The sequence below is a fragment of the Sinohyriopsis cumingii genome, chromosome 1 (assembly GCF_028554795.1).
Source record: "Sinohyriopsis cumingii isolate HCF-2022 chromosome 1, ASM2855479v2, whole genome shotgun sequence".
Classification (NCBI taxonomy): domain Eukaryota; kingdom Metazoa; phylum Mollusca; class Bivalvia; order Unionida; family Unionidae; genus Sinohyriopsis; species Sinohyriopsis cumingii.
In genome coordinates, this window is record NC_142961.1 from 48,562,172 (window position 1) to 48,585,594 (window position 23,423).

The 23,423-nt window shown below is 41.7% G+C and overlaps 1 protein-coding gene across 2 annotated transcripts in view; it reads right to left on the reverse strand.

The window, feature by feature from the left end:
• Positions 1–23,423, reverse strand: part of LOC149806827 (stimulated by retinoic acid gene 6 protein-like) — a 128,036-nt gene that overhangs the window by 66,662 nt on the left and 37,951 nt on the right. The window contains exon 2 of one of the 2 annotated variants that reach the window (XM_089958193.1): positions 5,698–5,845. Coding sequence is in view for 1 of the 2 variants with exons in the window: in XM_089958186.1 (XP_089814312.1) it covers positions 4,287–4,373 (87 nt within the window). In the remaining variant the exon portion in view is untranslated. Of the gene's footprint in view, positions 1–4,286; positions 4,439–5,697; positions 5,846–23,423 lie in introns of those variants that run through there. The other variant, XM_089958186.1, reaches the window with a different exon arrangement.

The window sequence follows — 23,423 nt, forward strand, 5'->3', positions numbered from 1 at the left end:
ACAAGGCAAATGTGTAGGCTGTGATTCCATACGGGGATTTGCCTACTAGTACAGGTGGAAAATAATATTTGCACAGATTACATAAAGATGATATCCATGAGCTCCCGATGTGTATTTATATGATAACAATCACCTGCTAAGATGCTAGCGTGGTTAAAAGCACACAGTTAGTTTACGTGGTCCTGTCCTCTTCAAGGGCGGCGCTACGGTCGCCTCAGCGACGAGCGCTTCAGTTTCATTTAGGCGCGATCCGTCTGTGGAACGTTTTGGTCTAGAACCTGACAGTGTGTACTTTATGACTGACAAAATCACATCATTTACTGCGGTTACGGCAATAATTGTTTCTATTTACAATTGCTAATTCAACGCATTGCTTTAAAACTGTTGTTGGTTTAAACTCGGCAACAACAATGACAATATCACTGTGCCTGCTGCCAGTTTTTGCTTCGCAAACCTCCACAAAAGTCGCAACGTCAAAACATTGGCATCGTTTTCGATCAATGTAAACGGGACCATAATTGCACAAATTTGTAATATTATCGCATAGTATAACGCCTCACAAGAAATAATTATAACTAACTTTGGGTCTATGTTTGCCACTGGAGTCACCATTAGGTGAGAGGGTCTTAACGTCAATAAAACGCCGACGGGATTCTCAACCACTCTAACCATTTTTGTTTTTCTCCTTTATAACTCACGTCAATTAAGCAAGACAATGGGGGAACATATAATCAATGAACACGTATCCTTGTTGCTGCCTATCAATCCTGAGAGAAACGAGAGAGTGTTTTTGCTATAAGGCTAGAGTAGTAACCTTTGATTCGGGGAATTTAGCGCCATCTATTGCTCGACACGCCCACAGAAGAAACAGAGGTATATTCGAAAAAGATATATTCTGTCGTATTTCAGGGATCAGGTAGAACAACAAGAAGCAACAAAACCTGCGAACAGAAGGCATCCTTGTTTTTGATTTTTGACGAACGTTTATTTGCTGAAGTCAAGCTTATTATGAAACTGAACCACGTGTCCAAAGCACTTAAATACATTTTCATATCTTTGGAAGAATTTATACTCCTACTAAACGAGTACGCCACGTGGTACTCAAGAACAAACTTATGTCTGCCACGCAGAATTCATACTCGTCCGTTGCAATCAACGAGTCTGCAAAGAACGAGTTGCTAGCCTCCATAAGAGACAAGGTTGGTTCTTGAATAAAATAACTGCGGGCTTGTCACTGAAACGGCCGGGGTGGCTAAAGCTTCAGGGTCGCTTTTTTAGCAACTTCTTCCCTGGAAGCTTAACCAACCACGCGTTTGCCATAGGCTGGTCTCTAACGGACAGACAAATATGAAATTAAAACCAAACGTTTATTTGTATACCTTTTAAACATATTTGAAAGTACCGAAGCTGCCTTTTCTGGCATGAATGGACTAAAAAGTCGTGAATGACCGATATTGCTGTTAAAATTTTCGCTCTGAGGGCTGGCTTTGATGCTTATATAGCCAACTCAACTAGATCCACGAATGCTATAACCAAAATTGTCAAAATAACAAAGGCATCCATACGAAAGAAGCATGTACATATTTTAACTAATGGTTATATTGCGATACGTTTAAATACACGCCTAAAAATTGGTTTATAAAAGACCAAAATTATAATGGCATCTGCTAGTTTTTATCTGTCCAAACTTTGGATAGTCTTCGCCAAGTATATGACCTCTGAGTGTACCGGACATAATTAACTGAATTTCTACAGCTGTTCGCGTAAATTGTTACATCCACTGATTAAATACATGTTTGAATTAAACCTCTAGGTGCGTTCCCAGGTCGAAAAGCAAGGAATTCTGGGAGCAATATAAATTATACAATCAGTCATTTTTTGAATACCCTCCCCCATCCCTGGAGTTCCCAAGGAAAAAGAAAACGCTAGGAAATCCAAAGGTACTCCAAACATAGAGCAGTTTCCTCCAGTGGATAAAGTGCACGGTAACTACTGGTGTGTATATGTGTACGTAATCACTTTCGGCTCAAGATCGGCACCTCGATCTTTTTTTAAACCTGAGAACTTGTTAATAGGAGTCAGCGATTGACCTCGACTACAAAAATGAACGAAGATTAAAGTCCTAGTTTGAGACTCAAGCACATACTAAATTGTGTACTTTCCAACGCCTAAAGTGTCCCATCTGACAAGCTCGCGTTCCCTCTACCTGTATTAATTTTTAACAGAAGCTGTCTAGACTAACAACTCACTGAAAATTTGCCTGTATTATCACTTTGACCTAAGCTATTTCAACTAACAACCCGCTTAAAATTTACCTAAATAAAATAAAAACAGGTTTAACAGTCTGTCAGTGTCATTCATCTTCTTCGGCGTGGAGAATATTCTACTTTAAACCCATATATGTCCCACACTGGGGAGAAGTCTTATTTCATTCCAGTGAGTGTTCCACGCATTATGTAGCAATAAATCTGTGTGCAGATAATTGAAGATAACGTGTCGAAAAACCCAACTGCCCATCGTTAGACCTGAATGACAATGACTTCACTTAAAACGTCTAGAGCTAAGATTTCTTTATAAAATAATTATAGTAGTTAGTTGTGTGAACTGGTCGGTGGACAAGTTAGGCCTAATGTTCACCCACCCACCCTCGACTCAACATATTTAGAATTTTGCATGTTTTAGGGTACGCCAAAAAAGAAAAAAAGATGCTAAAATTACAAATGTTGGGCTTCACATGCTCTGCTTGCTGAAAACATTAAGGTGATCCGAGGAGACTTACATAGCGTACACACAGCGTACACAATGAGATAGTTGTGAGATGTTGTAATATTGCCTCAATTTGAGTCCTTTTTTGTTAAAGCCAGTTTCTTTTGTGCATATAGGCTATATAACTAGACATTAACTGTGTCCATAACAAAAAACAACATCCATTCATCTCGACCAGTTTGGTCACAGGATCGTTTCTAAAATGCCTAATAAATGTCTACAAGATGCAGGATTGTGTTTTTACCTAAAATCAATTTTGTTTTAAATTTCATATCCTTGATCCATTTTGTTTGCAATGTTCTGCATTAGACAACTCGAAAGAAATCTTTTGGAATAACTTTTAGCCATTTTGCATGTTTATCTGGTTGTCGCATATCAAACATGACTTACTGCATAACCAAAGTAGGCCTCTTGTGGTTACCTTAAATACTAAGCCAGCACACCAGTATATAAAACTTAAAAAAGAGATTGAGTACCGAGAATGGGGTGTACATGGTATGCTTCCGGATGTTGGCCGATTTTATTTACACAGTGAATTCGTTTCGAGCTTTTCAATACCCGCATGTTGTACGAAAACATTTTAAACATTGTCTGCAGTTCACGATCACATATTTACTCTGATTATTTTACTTGGAAGACGACTTAAATTGCACATTATTATGTACTGGTAGGCCCAATACCTATTTTAGTCCCTAGTTTTGCTCAATATATTTACCTGGGCAAACTTATATTGGAACATAATTTTGTTTGGAGGGCGCTTTTGGGGACTAACTTCTAAATGGACGAGATTTTCTCATCTACCCTCGGTCCTCATCATAAGTTTACTCTTTTCGACGGACTGCTCTCGATTACAATTAATACCCGTCTCGGTGGATCTTTTACGACGACAACTGATAGTCGACAACAATTAGTACGCGTCGCATTTTACGAAGACAATTAATACCTGTTCTAAAACTCCCTGTAAGCCCAGACATCCATGTTACCAATTCATCATGGAAAGCCTCTGCAACCAGTATTGGGCCCCCTACTAATCTTCGTCCAGAAATACCCACTTCGACAAGTATTCATTTTCTGCGATGAGTATTGGTGGTGCTTGTCTTTTGAAGCTCAGGCTTTATCAATTTCGCAGTTGTTACCGACTTGCATTAAGTTGGTCTGTTCACCCCACCCCACCCCAGGTGACTGAACTTTCTTCAGGTTATGAGTAATTAAAGATTTAATTAATCAGGTTATTCTTATGCGCTTGATGCATCTGAGCACACAAACACACTCACACACAGATATATGGTACATTTTCGTGCAAAACAAACAATTAGTAGAATGTTACAGCTTAGATTCGTACGCAATATAATTTGCAAATCACACCGCTTCCCGCTCATTCACCAATACATAGTGACTGCTCAGTCAATGGCAGCACATGTTCAACACATACAACACAACTTTCTAATCAACGTTTCATCTACAAGTACTTCACTTTCTAGAAACCAAGCATAACTCTCACATGTCTTTACTGAACTTACCGCGGCAACGAGAAACCAGTAAAAGGTATATCCTGTATCAGTTTTCAAACGATTCTCATAGATGTTACAAATCTCGGACAATGCCATTCTTTCCAGGTAGACCGTTTAACTTGCAATGGTATAAATGCACTAAAGCGGCAGTTGAAGTTATATAAAATTGATATTGGTGATACCGAATTTAAAACCGGGTTGGGTGACTGGGATACGGTCTACGCTCCGCTGCTTTTACTTTCATTTTCCTTTTTCAATATCTTCAGAGAGCGTCATCTGAGAGCCATTCTTTAAAGAAAAGCAAATGAGTTAATGCGTGGTTCATCAACAGACGTAATAATCTCCCCCAAACAAGATGAAATTTTGATTAAACAATGCTAATTGGTCAGTTGTTCGACATGATGTTTTTTCCCTTGAAGGGAGGTAACTTCGCATCCATCGTCTGCATCGTTAGCAAATACGAATAAAAGATTTGCGACGCCCTCTACGAATGAAATGGCCAGATAGTAAAGTCATAATGTAATTAATTCGTTACATCTTCACTGAAATGGATGTGCAGAATGTTGCGGCCGTTTAGAGGATCATACACTATCCGCCATCGGATCAGCATTACGAGGTTAAAATCTGCCATTCATTCCGTATACACAAGTAAACTAATTTAGACGGTTTATTTTGACGTTTATTTTCTTCTTAACGTGTACGTGAGCAGGAAGTCAGTGTTTGAAGAACATTTGTTCAATCCGACCCACAAAGAATATGACGGCGTCAAATTGCATGCTTACGTTTTGCAAGGATGGCTAAGTACAAGAAAAGGAAAACATAAATGATCTGGTGATTAACATATAGTATAGCTGAGTAAAAATGTTGTACCTGGTTGGGTCATGTACCTGTTTGTCATACATAAGCTTTATTCAGTATCAAATTGGACCAGCAGGTTACATTTCAAATCAAAGTAGCATTTGTTGCTCCATGAACAAGAGACGTATGTGGGGCTGATATCGCCCAGTTGATTATATTACTACGATTTATTTTTGGGGGCCCCGAGTGGCCGAGTGGTCTAAAGCGCTCACAGTTACGGATCACTGCCATCTCACCTCTGTCTGCGTGAGTTCGAGTCTCAGGCTCGGCTAACATGGATACGTGAGAAAGCCTGCCAGTAGCTTTTCTTGGGTCGGTGGCTCTTCCCGGGGTTTACCAGGGTTCTTCCTCCACCAATTATACTGGCCACCATGTATAGCCTATATTGTGCTGAAAAATGGCGTTGAACCCTACAACAGCAACAGCAACAACAACGATTTGTTTTTCATTTAGCCAAGTAAGGTCAGCTAATATGGGTAGCATTAGTTCCTGTATAAACAATATGAACAGTTTAGAACATAATCACACTCGCTCCAGAACTCGGTGACATAAACATACTCACCGAGCTCGACCGAAATCCTAAATCTAGTCAGACAATGAAGGCCTTCAGGCTAGTTTCACGCTCAGCCCGTCAGATGATGGCCGTCTCTTTATTATGTGATCTTGATGGTTCGTGCATCTTCATCGTGTGCCATCAGAGTTACCAGAGTCTGTTCAGAAAAAACAACAACAAATGAACAAGTAAATATCCTTCGAATTCGTTAAAAAAGCAAATACGTATTGGAGAAATGTAAATATTAATCACAACTGTGGGGAGTCGTGGATACCAATTCATGAAAATAATATAACTCTCTCTCTCTCTCTCTCTCTCTCTCTCTCTCTCTCTATATATATATATATATATATATATATATATATATATATATATATATATATATATATATATATATATATATATATTGGAAGGGACGGGAGATAATTTGATCAGGAAACAAATTTGATAGATCAGTTCAAGTATGGCGAACCAGACTAGTAACTTTTAATGTGCATTTTTAAAATAACTCACTTTTCATCCTTGGCGGAGGGTGGGGTGCTTTTGTGGGACTCTGACAGTAATAAATGCTCTTCTAAAGGGGAAAATACAGGAGAATTATTCAAAAAGGACTGTTTTGATGCTTACGACTTAAATGTTACAGCCACACAGCCAAACTTAAATCATACAATACATTGGTGTTCTTTACAGGTTGGAGGGGGTGCTCTGCCGATATGTATGAACGTCTGAGAGAGTGGTGTGTGTATGGTGCAGTTGTTTACATTTGCAACATGCACAGTGGAGACAATATTGGTATACCTCTATGTTAATTTCATGTACTGTGGCGGAAATTTCTTTGGATATTGAATCTTGTGGAAACTGTACATGTTCTAGGCACGCAGCTAAATAAAGTGACTGCTCCATTATGCTCAAAAATCAACCTTAATTAGTCTAAAGTACACGATCTTTAGCATTTATTATGAATTTTGCCAGACAAGACAATATAAGGTTCTAAAAGTGCAACGAATGAATTAACAAATATATAAAATGAAAAAATAAGTTTTCGACTCACTTTTTTTTACAATTTACACCTGAAGTCCAGGAAGAGAAAATGACCAAGCGGAGCAAGCATTTTTTTTTAGAGGTGCACATCTGAAGTAAGGCAAAACTGTATGTTCTATGACCTATATTACACCCATCAATCACACACTAAGTAAATGGAATTAAAGGTTCTTTGAAAAATGCCTAAGATATACAAGGTTATTTTTTTAATAGCCAGTACAGACAGTGAGGAAACCCTGGGAAATTCTTTTTCTTTAAAATTATAACCCTTTGTAAAATATGAAACTATAGAGCCTCAAATGCGTTAGGTCACGAGTTCGAACCTCAGCAGAATCAAACCAAAGACTTATCTAAATGGTTCGAGCAGCTGCCCTGCTTGGCGCTTAGCGTTAAGAGGTTAGTGTTAGGAGTGGTTCGCCTGGTGTCAGGATAATGTAACGGAATGAGACATGATGCTACATATCTGCGGCATGATGCCCAGTGCTAGACATCACTATAAACTGCTTCACTGCAGACATCATAGTTATTTGACTGAAAAATTGTGAAAGCTGCGTTAAAAATCCAAATGCCACACACGTTTATGTACACATGCTGTTTTACATCTACTACAAATATAAAAACTGTTTATGAATTCAAACTGCTTATGTATATCCTTAGGTATATCTACTGCTCTCTCTCTCTCTCTCTCTCTCTCTCTCTCATCAAAACAGTGTATGTAATTTTTTGAGGACAATAAAGAAAGATATGATAACCTGCTTGCCGTTGCTTCGTTAAAACAATCTGACCTATTGCCTTAACGAATATTACAAATTTATCTTCTTGTATCATTGGCGATGGTCATCTGGCCCGCTTCGGTTTCAATCGCGATGCAACGAAAACCCATATTAGAAACGGCAGGACGATTGAGTTTCGTCCCTTTCAGAAAATACAATATCTCACCATCGTAGTGTACAAACGTCTGATGTCATCTAATTCATAACGAAACACATATATCTTCCACACTTTGATAGCTGTGTACTTATATATTGGAAAAGAAACAAAGAAAAGATCTGGAAAGATATTTCGTACTCAGGATTTGCGTTTGTGATATCTTACCAAAAATTATTTTCCCCTCATAAGCAGTTAAATTACATCAACATTTAATGTAAAATTCGTCCCCAAATAGAACACGATGAAACTGTAAAAAAAGATAGATAACATTTCGGGACTTTAATGACGTTAGGAAGAGAGTACTCAGAAGAAAAAGAGAAAAGGAAAGAAAAAGGAAGTACAAAACAAAACGGTGTTTGGGGTTAGCAAAGTTCAGGATAATATGGAACAAAGAGTGGACGGTTGTTACGTTGAATTGATTCTTCGTCAATTTATGTGAAGTTTACAAAGTATCACATTTTACCTCACAAAAGTTGCATTCTAAGTTACCTTATCTATCCCTATTAAAGTTTAATTTAAAACAATAACCTCGACCAGATTTGTAATAGAGGTCTAAAATTACGTAATTTCTTTGTTATTTAGAAAAATTTAGCAGAAATACGCTTCCGTGGTTTTTATTTGCACATATACTTATATTGTAGACAACGGACGATCTCTTTATGTTTGGGGAAGGTAGTCTTTGGAGTATCGGTTGAAGACGGTACTTATTTACAGAAGAAACACAATATATTCCGGCTCAGGTAAAAACTTATTTATGCCTCGTCTTCCACCAGCCGCAAAAATGAGCTCATGTGTGCCTATTTAGGGTCTTTAGACAAATATTTGTGAGACATTATATAAACGTTCTCCATCTTCTTAGTGGAAGATATTGTTTATAATCGACCTTATCCAAAATTTAGATTATCCGAATTGAAGTAGCTGGATCAAAGGATTGCGTCATTCAATTACATAAGATCTTGCATTTGAAAATTTAAAAGCAACAAAAACTAAAGATATAATACACCTATCTGAAGCGGTGATAAAAAGAATCACATCTATGTTCTTACTCTGAATGTATTATTGAATTTAAGAATGTATAATTTGCAAAAGAATAAAATGAAAAACGTTTCTATAATGTTTACAGCAATTAACTCGTCTATAATAAGCAATGACTGCATAAGGGACATAAGACAAGTATTTTCCTTTTTATTAACAAAAATCGTTTTGAGTTTTGAATTGCGTCTTTTTTTAGTTACCTGTCTCTAATCCTTTTTTTTTTTTTCTTTTCTTAATATACTGCGTTTAGTGGTGGACTTTCAGTGGCCACACAAAGTTTCTTAGCATAAACATTGCAGTCATACTCTAGATTCCAAATTAAAACATATTTAACGTATTTAATCAATCAATAAAACTGTGCACGCATGAATAGAAATACAAATAAACTTCTTGAAATTTTAATGTGTATAACGTCATGGCAAGTTAAGCTACAGACGACTAGATTTTTAAAGTTTATGCAGTCGTTTCACTTGGCTGCTCAGATAGTTTCGTGACTACGGGACATAGCCTTCACTGTAGAACTCAAAAGCAAACCCAGCATTGTCGATACTCTTCTCCAGGAATCCTTCAGCATCGTGCAGTACTTAGAAATGGAACAACCCAAGAACTAGTGAGATGTTGGTCTATCTTTTGAGGCAAACACAATAATATTGATCAGTGGCGTCACTCGGGTTGGTGTCACCCAGTGCGGTAGCTCATGGTGTCACCCCCATGGTCCTCCTTCCGTAACAGACCATACAGAATCCTTAGTAATGTCATTTTGGTGTCACCCCCTCTGATGGTGTCACCCGGTGCAGTCCGCACCCCCCGCATCCCCCTAGCGACGCCACTGCTGTGCCTGCTAGTCATGTATTCAACTATGATCGGTTATCCGCTTATGAAATCCGACTAGACCGAGCAGTGTGTGCTCTGTAAAATTTGCAATTTTTCAATTTGGTGTCACCCCTCTGAGATGGTGTCACCCGGTGCGGTCCGCACCCCCCCCCCCGCACCCCCCGCACCCCCTAGCGACGCCACTGATATTGATAAACTTTTTAATCAATATGTGATGTCTGCCAAAAACGATATTTGTTGATTTAGTCGGCAGAAAAGTTTCCTTTTGAAGTGATACGATCAGCACACAAGATTGCTGACGCCAATGCAGTTTATTTGAAATCACGGTTCTCGACATTTAAATATTTATTAATATTAGTAGTTAAGGAACTACGTTACTATTTGTGAGGTTCTTAAACTCTATTCAATAACGTGTTACGACCTACCACCGAGTGTTAATTTACTAACTGGATTTAATTTACTAATTGGATTTAATTTACTAACTGGATGATCTTGATATCAATTGATTTAAGTCCTCTTTATTAGCTTCATATGAGGCAATCTCTCCCCATCTGTCCAGTATTTCTTATGTGTCTGTCTGTCTGTGTTCCGTCTGTTTCAAATGTTTGTATTTGAGTCAATCCCTATTTCAAATTGTGTCTCCTATATAATATTTACAACAAATACAACATTGAAGTTTGATGTATATAAGCACATAAGTTGCAAACGATTTCTAAGCTTTATCTGTTACGACTTAATCGCCCCCACCCAACCATCTCTCTTTCTCTCTCTGACGAAAGGGTATTACTTCGCGTGAAGCTCTTCAATTGTCATACAATAAAGGTCTTTCGTATATTATTGAGATCAGCTCCATATATCGTCTGGATAACTAAGACCTTGTTGTATTTCATCCTGCTCCTTTTGTATTAATATGTGAGCTGTACGGAATGTCAAGATAACCAAATCAAGTTTAGGTATTTAATGATGATTTCGACTACGAAGACGAAGAAGGCGATAAAGACGGTGATCACAAAGGCGATAACGACAATGCGCTATAAAATGACGACGATGAATGCAGAAACGATAGTAGTGAATAGGGATAGTATAGCGTCAATGGGACTTATCATTAAAAAGACCCTTGGGAACATATAGCGTCAAGGGAAATTTAACATGGAGAAAAATCGTGGGAACATATAGCGTCAAGGGAAATTAACATGGAGAAAAATCGTGGGACTGTTGAGCGTCAAGGGGAATTTAAACAGGGTGGGACTGTATAGCGTCAAGGGAAATGGAACATGGGATTTTTTTTTTAAATTTTTTTAAAAAATTTTTTTAAAAAAAGGGGTAGGCAATTCAAAGACTATCTCTTTTCGAGAAATATGGCTGGCCCTGAAAAGGGCCTTTGGGTTTATGTTAATATTAATATTAACATAGATGGCATCTCTCACATCTTCTTCTTCTTCTTAAACTCCTTCTAACTGCCGGTCCATACACAAGTACCCTCTTCAGACATCCTTGTCTTTCTATATAAACTCTCCTCATCCATAGACTTGTATCTGTCCTATCAACAACAGTCCACTTGGACCGGACATACATGAGCATGTCCGTCCTGAACATCATTGTTGACACAAGGGTTGAAGATTGAACGTCGGTCCACATCTTGAGGCTCCGAGAAACAGGTGAATCAATGCAGTGAACGGCGCTTATTTATAGGCAGAGGTAGGATTGAAACGAATTGAGTTCATTCACCAATCCGAACACGCGTTACAAAATTCAGCCAGCCGCATCCAATCCGAAGAGAGCAGTCTGTGACGTCACGTAGTCAATATAGATTTGCTAGCGCTTGTGTGCAGTCAATCTATGCGACAGTGATTCAACATGACGGAAACTCAGAAAACGATCCATTGGGGTGCACCAGCAGGGGAGACTGCCCAAGGGAACCCGGACTTACTTTCAGAAGAGGTGAATTGGGATTTTGTGGATTTTCTCTCTTCGCAAGAATTTGTTCCGGAACCTGCGTTACCTTCTTCATTACCGCAAGTGGAGAATTTTAGACAGAGACAGAAAGAAGAATTGGAGAAATTTATACAACGACAAAAGGAAGCGGAACAAGCTTTTCTCCTACAGCAACAGCAAGAAGAAGAGGTAAGAAAAAAACAACAGCAGCAACAGCAAGAAGAAGTAGCAGCAAAGAAACAAGAGGGTGAAAATCAAACGGTCACGGTACTGTTGGACATTTTAGCGGAGTTAAGAAGTCTGAAACAAATGTATCAGACTTCTTTATCACGACCGAAGAGAATACGACCTTCCCGAGCTAAACACGTCAACCCTGTGACTAAGCCTACCGTACCACCCTTAGTGATTTCAACTCAATCATCATCAACATTACGTAGTCCAGAAGTAGGCCTTGGCCGTGGCAAAGGCTTAAGGCAGTTAAAGTTGATTGCTTAAACTCACCCCTGCACCAAAAAAGGCCCTTTTCAGGGCCACCCACATTTCTCGAAAAGAAATACAATTTCAAATTGCCAATAACTCAAAAAAATATTCAACAGCCCATTTTACCTTTATAGTACGTGTCTGTGTATGAGTGCGTGAGTGTAGCTTTTTTTTGAAATCAAAACTCAAAGACACTTACCTTATATCATTAATTTATTCTTTTCTCCATTTTTTTACAATCCAATTCACAATTCACAACACAACACTTTAATTAAAAGTTCATTCACTTCTTCTGTCTCCTTGTTTAGTCTCTCTGTTTTTTGAATTTTTTCACCGTCACACTCTTTTCCTCTTCTTCCTCCTCCTCGCTTTCTTCCCTTCTTCTTTTTTTCTCCTGTTTCTTTTTCTTCACCTGTCTTCTTTCTTCCTCATAAGAATCCCTCTCTTCCTCTGAAGAATCCCTCTCTTCTTCTGAAGAATCCCTCTTTTCTTCTGACTCCTCTTGTTTCTTTTTTGGGCAATCTGGAGACCAATGTCCTTTTTCTTTACAATAATAACAGGTATCTTGACTTTTGTCTTTTTTAGTCCCTGTTTTTGTTCTTTTTTGACGGTCTGGACACTCTGAAGACCAATGCCCTTTCTTCTGACAGATATAGCAAGTATCTTGACTTTTATCTCTAAAGGAAGGAGAGTAGTCCGTAGGCTGGTCTGAAGAGAATTTTCTAATGACCCCTCGCAAAGCTCTGACGAAACGTTCCATCTGGTTAGTCTCTTCCATCGTTGTGCTCGGCTTGAGAGTGAAATGAATAGTGAAAGGATAAGACACACACCCTTTTATATACGCTGGTCTGCTATGACTATAAAGTAGCTCATGGTGTTTGAACTTGAGTCATTTGACTTTTTGCTTTCAAGATGAAACGATCCCATTCATTTGAGAAGAAAGAAGAAGAAGAAAGTAAGAGGCAGAAACGTGATCTATCGCCTCGTACCAGGGGTGAAATCTTGGCACAAATTCATGCCAGTGATTTTGAAGAGGATATGAGTGAACCAGAATTTGAAACCTTTAAACCAAGTTCACCACCCTTAGTCAACCCTGAAAAGTACTATTCCATTCGAGAGACGGAAAAGCGCTCCTCTAGAAAATTTAGAACCACGGCTTACAAATACACAGTGAAGTTTAAAGATTTCAAGGCTGAAGTGCCGTTAGAGAAAGCAGAAGTGTTCATCACTGAGGTGTGGGATTCTTTGCTCACTGCACTCAAGCAACAATGTCAACCCAAAGAAGACGATCGCTTGAGACTTTCCATACAACACGACGGTTTGAAATCCCCTGTTTGGATCGAGTTTAGCACCCCTGCAGAATTGACCGCTTCCAAAGTCATGGACAAGATTCAACACGTGCAACAATCTAATGACCAGTTTGACATCACCGATGGAAAAGCCACATTGGACATGACCCACGTCTCTCCTCCTCAAGGGACCGGACGCAAAAAGATGTTATTGGTGAACGACCTTCGCAGCATTAAGCGTAGCCTTGTCCAAATTCACAATCCTCATGACCAGATGTGTTTAGCCCGTGCCATCGTGGTGGGACGAACCTATGCCAACAAGAACGACACGGTAGAATGGAAAAGAACCTGGAAAACTATTCAACAATCGGACCGAGCCAAACAACGAAATGAAGCAGAACTCCTGTTGCAACAAGCTGGCCTGTCCAAAGACACACCCTGTGGCATTCCTGAGATGCAAAAATTGCAAGATGCCCTAGCTCCACGATACACCTTGAAAGTGCACCCTCAAGAAGTGCGCGGGCCTCTGTTGTTTCGAGGGCAAGATTTTAAGGACGGAAAATACATTCATGTTTATCATCACGATGACCATTTCGATACGATTACCAGTATCACCGGATTCCTGGGATACGGTTATTACTGTGAGAAATGTGACCATGGTTATAATAATCGAGAGCAACACAAGCATTGTGGATTGAAATGCTCAGGATGTTTGGCCTCTTCACCCTGTCTGAGCGAAGAACCAGTGCCTTGTTCAACTTGTCTGCGCACGTTTGTCAGCCCTACCTGTTACCAACAACATCTGAAAACGCAAGGTTCACAGAAGAAATGTGCTTGTCAACTCCTGAGATTGTGCCCTACGTGTGAACAAGTCATATGTACCAATGCTGCCAAGGCACACGTATGTCGAGGAAAGAAAAAATGTCACATTTGTCACCACATCGTGGACTTGGAACACCAATGTTACGTGCAAAAATACCAACCCCCACCAGAGAAAGAGGATGGTCACAAGAAGAAAGGCAATTTCATCTTTTTCGATTTCGAATGCATGCAAGAAACCGGCATTCACATTCCTAATTTTTGCGTGGCTCATCGAGCGTGCGAGAAGTGCATTCAAGAACCTATCTTCAGTCATTGCCCTCACTGCAGCAAGATTCCTGGAGGGCGTGAAAAAATCTTTCGGGGACCGAACACGTTAGCCGATTTCGCTCGATGGGTCTTAGACCCCATCGACAAGACGTGGAGCCAAGAGGACATCGAACGTTACGGAGATTGTCATCGTCATGCCACGGTGATGGCTCACAATTTCTCCGGATACGATGGACAGTTTCTTTTGAGGCACTATACGGAACAAGGCACCGAGCGTCCTAAAGTGACTTTGAACGGAGCCAAAATCATTTTCATGCAAGTGGGACAAGTGCAGTTTAAAGATTCGATGAGCTATTTGGCCATGCCTTTGAGTCGAATGCCTAAAACGTTTGGAATGACAGAAATGGCTAAAGGGTACTTTCCACACTTTTTCAATACGGAAGCCAATCAACACACCGTTCTACCCCATTTGCCCGAGGCTCACTATTACGACCCCGACAACATGCGTACCGAACAACGAGAAGCTTTCTACGCTTGGTACCAGGCTCACGCCTCGGACCCTTTCGACTTTCAGGAAGAAATGCTAAAGTATTGTCGTTCCGACGTGGACATTTTACGGCGTTGCTGTGGAAAATTTCGAGAACTGTTCATGGAACACGAAGGGGTCGATCCTTTGAAAGAAGCTTGCACCATTGCCAAAGCGTGTTCCTTAGTGTATCGACAACGATTCATGCCTGAAAACACCGTGGCTGTCATCAGCTCTCAAACGACCCACTTTGTCAAACGTCAATACTCGGTCAAAGCCCTACGCTGGTTACATTACTTGTGCGACAAGGAAGACAAGTGGATTCAGCATGCCCGCAACGGAGGGGGCGAAAAGACCATCGGAACGTATTCGGTCGATGGCTGGGACTTAGAAAACCCCAAGATCGTGTACGAGTTTAACGGTTGCTTATTTCACGGATGTCCCGTCTGTTACCCTGACCGTGGCACTAAAAATCAGTTTTTACAACGAACCATGGAAGACTTGTACCAGGACACTTGTCAGCGGCGCCTAAAGTTGGAACAGGAAGGATACCAAGTGGTGGAAATGTGGGAACACGAGTACGATCACCGTATGAAAACCGATCCCGAGTTTAACCGCCTGGTGGAAAGTTACCAGTTCATGGACCCGCTGAACCCAAGGGATAGTTTGTACGGAGGAAGGACCAACGCCACCTGTTTGCTGTACCAAGCCGACGAAGAGAAAGGAGAAGAAATCAAATACTTGGACGTGTGTTCGCTGTATCCCTACGTGTGCAAATATTGTCGCTTTCCTACAGGGCACCCGCAATTGTTGACGGAACACATCGACCTGGTCAACATTCGACAATACGAAGGCTTGATCAAGTGTAAAGTTTTGCCTCCCACGAACCTATACCATCCCGTCTTACCTCACCATTGTCAAGGCAAACTGATGTTTCCATTGTGCCGTACTTGTGCCGAAACGTGCAACCAAGACCAACCTTGTCAGCACACCCAGGAAGAACGTGCCTTGACGGGAACCTGGGTCAGCGTAGAATTGTTCAAAGCTCTGGACATGGGATACCATCTGTTAGAAGTGTACGAAATTTGCCACTTTCCCAAGACACAACAGTACCACAAGGGTGACCCTACTCAGAAAGGCATTTTCGCCGACTACGTGGATGCCTTTTTGAAACTGAAGCAAGAAGCCAGCGGCTATCCTTCCTGGTGTCACACTCCCGAAGACCAAATAAAATTCAAAGAGAAATACTACGAACAAGAAGGCATCACTTTAGACCACATCGAGAAAAACGAAGGCAGGCGATCGTTTGCCAAAGTGATGTTAAATTGCTTGTGGGGTAAAATGGCACAACGACCGTGTTTACCCAAGACGGAATATTTGACAGAACCTTCCCGCTACTTCCAGATGATTCACGACAAAACCAAATACATGAAACACGTGGACGTCGTTCGAGAGAATTTAATCTTGGTCAATTACGAAGAAGATCTGGACTTTGTACAAGACGACCCTTTTGGAAATGTCATCATTGCGGCTTACGTGACAGCCCATGCTCGCTTAAAATTGTACGAAGCTTTAGAACTGTTAGGGGAACGCGTCCTGTACTTTGACACGGACAGTTGCATTTACATCCATCACCCGATTCAACATCACCCTAACATCGAAGGAGACCGTTTAGGAGCCTGGACAGACGAACATCCTGACGACAAGATTCTAAGTTTCGTCAGTGGCGGTCCCAAAAATTACGGCTACGAATACCGGGACAAACAAGGAGAAGTGCACACGACGTGCAAAGTGAAAGGACTGACTCTGAATTATCGTACCAGTCGAGTGGTCAACTTTGGGGTATTGAAAGAAGCCTTGCAATCGGAAGAGGATGGAAACTTTAAAGTGACCACCTATCAACCGAACAAGATTGTACGTTTACCCACTCACCACATCGTCAGTCGACCCTTGGAAAAAGTCTATCAAATTGTATACCAGAAGCGAGTTCGACTTCCCAATCATTTCACCTTACCGTACGGTCACGTCGGTATTGGTCTGTATATAAAAAAGGAACCCTAGGCAAGATCGATAGTTCATTGTGACTACCAAGACCGAGCGAACAAGATGAATACTTTCAGAGAAACACAGAACAAGTTGTTTAGAAGGGCACAATTCAAGTGTGAGGCTTCGGAAGTGGAATGCGATTGTGAGCCTTGCGATGGGTACGATGCTGTACCTTGTGACCTGAGCGATGCCGTAAAGCATCATGGGAACTTTAGTGCCCCTACCCCTATGATGGAAAGTGATGCTGTGCGTGTCAAACCTGTGGGATGCGAAAGTGATGCCGCTCGTCCTCTTGGACATTTTACTGGGTTTCGTTTTAAAGGGGAATGTTCACCTTCACGTCTACCCCCCTACGGATGTCATCCAGCCCTGAGCAAACTCCTACCCATGTCACTCAACCCTCATCGAAACGAACCTGTGAAAGACGAATATTCGTTCCCTGTGCGTTTGTCGGAATACTGCGACTTTGAAAATCGTCTTCAATCGTTCAAAGGAAAATGGCCTAAGTATCTGGGAGGACCGACCCCCGAAGAATTAGCCAGAGCCGGATTTTTCTACTTGGGCGAAGGAGATAAAGTCAAGTGCTTCAGTTGCGGTGTGTCACTTCACCACTGGGAACCGCAAGATTCGGCCTACGTAGAACATGCTCGATGGTCACCGAATTGTCATTACTTACCCTTAGTGGGACCGAGACATTGAAGTAACTTCTTACCATAATAATCTGTTCATGGATACTTTACAAGAGAACATTTGTGCTTTGCCTGTGGAGTTGAGAGAACGCATTTATCGAGAACTGGTCAAAATACAAGTGAAACGTAAAGAACAATTGCATCCGTTACGTCACCGGTGTTTGAACCACTGGTACCTGAAAGCTATACAAGGATTGATTCAATTGAAAGTGTTCCATCGAACAGACATTGATCAACGATCCTCTAGTTTTAAAAAGGATTGGTTTGGTATGGACGATTGTAGTTACATCATTGTAAACGTACTGCATCGAATTCCAGAGGAAGAGTTAACGAATTACCAACATCTTGAACACAATGTCAACTTAGTGAAAGAGGAAACTTCTGAACGAATTGTAATGTGTAGATTAGTGACTCAACGATTTAAATTTGACACTGAAGTGAAACCATGTTTGTGCAAAGAGTACATTTCTTGTGTCAGACCAAAGAGGATTTAGTATGACCTATTCATGGATACTTTACAAGAGAACATTCGTGCTTTGCCTGTGGAGTTGAGAGAACGCATTTACCGAGAGCTGGTCAAAATACAAGTGAAACATAAAGAACAATTGCATCCGTTACGTCACCAGATCTTTAACCACTGGTACCTGAAGGGTATAAGAGAACTGATTCGTCAGAAATTGTTTCAGTGGTCAGACCTTGTTCAATACTTCCAGGCCCCCGATGATTCACGTGTTGATCATTTTGGTTTCTTCGAGATTCACCTAGAGCAACCCATTGAGGAAGACGAGGTAAAGGATTACCAACATTTGTTACGTGGAATCTACTTAGCGGAAGAGGAAACTTCTAATCGAACTCTGACGTTTCGGTTACAGTATGCAAGATTTACATTCCCCACTGGAAAACGAACATCACTGGCTAGAAAGTACGTGTATTCTTTTCGAAACAAAGAGACTATAAAAACAGGCAGCTATGCCACGACTTATGTCGTATGTAATCCAACAGATTCCGTGGAAGGAACTCAATGACCATATTCAAACCGTGGATCATTACCATCGATTATTACAAGAACTTTATCCATTCAATTTGGGACGACAAGTGGTGTGTGTCTTAGTGACTTGTTTTCTGGGATTTCGTTTACCAGCCGATTCTTTGTGGACTCTTTACGATCAGTACTTACCACCTCCATGGCCTTAAATGGTCGCGAAAAACTCCTTTTGCTCAAAGCCTTGCGGTTTCATCTGGATACTTCTCGACCTCAACAGGAAAAAAAGATTCGTCAACTTTTAGCTACCCAAGACGTGTATGACGATGTGTGTGTAGCTTGTGACTTACACCCTCATTGGACAGATGTTCGTGACTGGAAAAAGGGGGGTTTTGAGGCTTGGACCCAAGAAGTGGCCCAGTATGCACAAGAGTTGTTTAAGGAAAAAAGTTACTTTTCAACCTGTGTTAGTGACGGTGCCAGAAGAACCCGTCACCGAGAACAACCACTCGCTTCAGGACAGGACTGTCATGGACATTCCTGAAAGGTCATTCCGGGAGGACACTTGTGTGACAATACCTCATGTAGAGACTGTAAGAACATTACACACTGTCCCTAGGATATCTTGGTTACCCAAAACATGTTGTACAGACACTTGTTTATATTCCACTTTGATCGCTTTGCTGTGTTTTATATTCCTGTACATCACTATTTGGGTTGTATGTATTTTTGTCTTTCGTGTTCATATTTGAAACATTCAATAAACGTGTTCTGAAAAAAGTATATAAACTCTTGTCTTGTTTGTTTTTCGTGTCACAAGTGTCATTTCTCACACCATGGCTACCTCTGCTGTCTCTGCTCCCTCTTCCTCTACTGTCAAAGTCATCGACGAACACTTAGATCGTGCCAGTTGGGAGGCTTTGTATCTTCGCCATCCCTTTAACATGCTCATTGCTGGACCTAGCGGTTCAGGCAAAACCAAATTCGTCAAACGTTTGATCGAACATAAACATCATTTGATCGATCGACCACCTCAACGGATCGTGTGGTGTTACAAAGAGTGGCAATCGGCGTACAGCCTTTTGCGAGAAAGTCAAGGCGATTCCATCGTGTTTGTGGAAGGCATTCCTAAAGAAGACGACGGCATCGTCTCTGACTCCCGTCAAACCCATTTGGTCATTTTCGACGACATGTTAGGAGAAGACGAAGAAGAAATTAAATTGTGGTTCACGCGCAAAGGGCATCACCGTAATGCCAGTGTCGTTTACATCACCCAAAATTTGTTTCAACAAAGTAAAGCCCATCGCACCATCAGTCTCAATGCGCATTACGTGGTCTTGTTTAAAAGCCCTCGAGATAAATCGCAAGTGCAAGTCTTAGCCAAACAGTTAGGAACGCCTTGGCTAACTCAGGCGTACGACGATGCCACTCAAACGCCACACGCCTATTTACTCGTCGATTTGAAACCTACCAGTCCCGAGGATTTGCGATTTCGTACCCACTTGTTTCACCACTGGTGCCAAGACGGAGGGCCTGTCCTGTACACGTCTCCGTCCTCGACTTCATTTCACTTCCCATCAAAAAATCTATAAAAACTTCAGACCCTTTTTCGTCTGTCTCACACTCAGTGCGAACATGACGTCCCTTCAGTCGCATCTTCCCGTCAAATTGATTCGTGCCTTGTATGGCATCAGTCGAGAAAAAGATCCACAAACACGAGCTCGTGTCTTAGAAGCTAGTCTCAAAGAAGTCTTACGATGGTTCACGGTGACGGCACGTCAATTACTCCAAGGAATCATTCAGATTCCTCATCAAACCCAACGCTTTTTCGATCGAAACAAAGTCGCTTTGGTCCAACTGGCCGATCCCCGCATCGACACTCAAACCAAAAAACAAATCATTTTGAAACCTGGAGGGAGCGGTACTCTAGGAGGGGTCATCATTCGCTCACTCTTAAGATGGGATCCTAATGCCCCCAAAGTTATCCCTAAGACAAAAGTTCAACGAAGCCCCAAGAAGAAAAAGACCAGGTCCCCAAAGAGAAGAACTTCTCCAGTGGCGGGACCCTCCTCTTACCAGACACCACCCCGAAAAAAGAAAAGAAGCCCCCAGAAAAAGAAACAGAGAAAAAGTCCTCAGAAAAAGAAAAGTCCACAGAAGAAGAAAACTAGTCGCAAGAGAAGCACTGCGGCCAGGAAGCAGCTTTACACTCGCAAACCACGACCTGCCACAGCGTCTCCGACAGCCTCACGTTTGTCCACTTCTCCGTTGATGTCACCAGGAACTGAAGAGTACTTGGAGACGTTGATTACACCAAGAACTTCTCCGTTGATGACCCCCAAAAGAACTTCCCCAGTGGCAGGACCTTCCAATTTAGCGGCAGTGGCTGCTGCTCACAAAGTACATTCTCCCAAAATCAAAGTCCATGAAAGATCGGGCATGTTACAAAGTTTACTGGATTTGTCCAAGCAAGAACTGGCTCGATTTAGTCCGTTACGTACCCCTGCACGACGTGTCATGCCTGTCCTCAAACTGATACGACGTAAAGACAATCAATGGCGACGCGTTCCAGTATAAAAAAGGCCTGTGACCAAGTAGGGTATCAGTGTTTTTTTGGTGCTCCTGAAGACTCAAAGATGTCACCCTCCAGAAAACCCCAAGGAAAGAAAAGGAAAGGACTGCCACCACGTTTAGCCAAACATGGGGACCTGTTATCTGTCCTGTCCAAAGCTTATCCACCCCTACGAAAAAAACTCATTCAAACGGCCTCCAAAGAGGTCATCGATACCGTGTGCGAATGTTGTTTGAACGTTTTGAAAGGCACGATCCCTTTGTCCAAACACCAGAAACAATGCTTAGGCAAACATCGTCACGTTCTTCGGAAAATGGTTCTAAAGAAAATTCCCATTCGTCAAAAAAAGAAGATGTTGGTCCAACGTGGAGGCATTTTACCTCTCTTGTTAGGCCCCATACTGAAAGGAGTCTTGGGAACCATGTTGGGAGGACTGGTGGGAGCAAGATAAAAAGGCCTTCGGAAGTCCCAAGATCTCAGAATCGACCCCTGACAACCCCATGGAAGGACGAAAACTAGCTTTAGTGCCTTACAAACGATGGATGGAATACCATCGGTGGCAAGAACAACGCACCCCGCATTTACCTCCCAATCCCAATTTGAGCGAGATGTCCCAGTTACAACACGAATTGCAGTCCTTGATGGATCGCCAAGATTTGTCCGAAACAGAAAAATCGCAAAAGTACGGTCAACTCTTGCAACGACTGCAACTCTTTCACCAGAAAGCTTTAGACGAAACAGCTCTACCCACTTTGAAAGATTTTAAGACCTTGATGAAAAGTCCAACACCATCACCAGTACCAGTACCAGTACCGGTACCAGTGGTCAAGACAGAAAAAGGAAAAGAAGAAGAAGAAGAAGGGTTTCAAACTCCACCAGAAAAAGTACGCAAGTTAACAACACCACCTACCTCCAGAATTGGATGGATTAAAAAGATGATGGCCACCCCTTCTTCATCACAAGAGAAAACGAAAGTGAAGACAGAAGTAAAGACAGAAGTGAAACAAGAACCGATATCCCCCGCTCAGACATCCTTCTCCTCTTCGACACCTATTGCTGGCCGCACACGCAAAGCATTGCAATCCAAGAAAATACCCCAAGAGAAAAAGAGTAGCATCCTCCAAGAGTGGGTGTCTTATTAACACATCAACCAACACAAAAAATAAAAAATGGAAAAAGTCTTAGCCAGCATTTACTACGATCCCTCCCATCCTGCAGGTTACGCAGGAGTTCAAAAATTGTATCGTGCTGCCAAAACGCGACTGAAAAGTCTCCGTTTACCTCAAGTGCAACGATGGTTACAAGAACAAGCTACCTACACTTTACACAAACCCATTCGACGCAAGTTTGCCAGAAGTCGCACCCGAGTGGAAGGCATCGATCATCAATGGCAAGCCGATTTAGCCGATGTCTCTCATTTGGCCAGCTACAATCGTGGCTACAAATATTTGTTTTGTGTCATCGACGTCTTTTCCAAATTTGCCTGGGTCGTGCCCTTGACTTCCAAATCGAGCAGCGAGTTAGTGCGAGCCCTGCAACGAGTGTTGAAACAAAGCGGTCGTCACCCTCTTCGATGGCAAACGGACAAAGGCACCGAATTTCTAAACCAAGCTTTCCAAAAAGAATTAAAGAAACGTGACATTCATTTTTTTACCACCGAGAATCCCGAAACCAAAGCCAGCATCGTGGAACGTTTTCAACGCACTTTGAAAGAACGCATGTGGAAATATTTTACGCATCACCACACTCTGAAGTACATCGACATCTTACCGCACCTGGTGCAAGCGTACAACCAATCTTACCATCGAAGCATCGGACGTGCCCCGCAGTACGTGACTCCCGACAACGAAGTGCTGGTGTTTGAACGCCTGTTCGGTACGTCCCCGACGAGGGCTGTCCCCAAGAAAAGTGGAGAGTTGGCCGTAGGAGATTGGGTGCGCATTGGCAAAACCAAACGCACTTTCGACAAAGGTTACTTACCTAACTGGACGACCGAATAGTTTCGCGTCACTGGACGAGTGCATGGCCGTCATCCTGCCGTCTATAAATTGGAAGACATGAACGGAGAAGTACTCAAAGGAACGTTTTATTTGCCCGAGTTACAACGTGTCACCAAAAAAGAAGACGACGTGTACGACATCGAAAGCATTCTCGAACGCAGAACCCGTAAAGTGGGCAAACGACGTGTCAAAGAAGTCAAAGTACGTTGGAAAGGATATCCACCCAGTTTCGATTCTTGGATCGACGCTTCGCAAGTCATCGACTATAAAAAGAAGAAGTGACCATC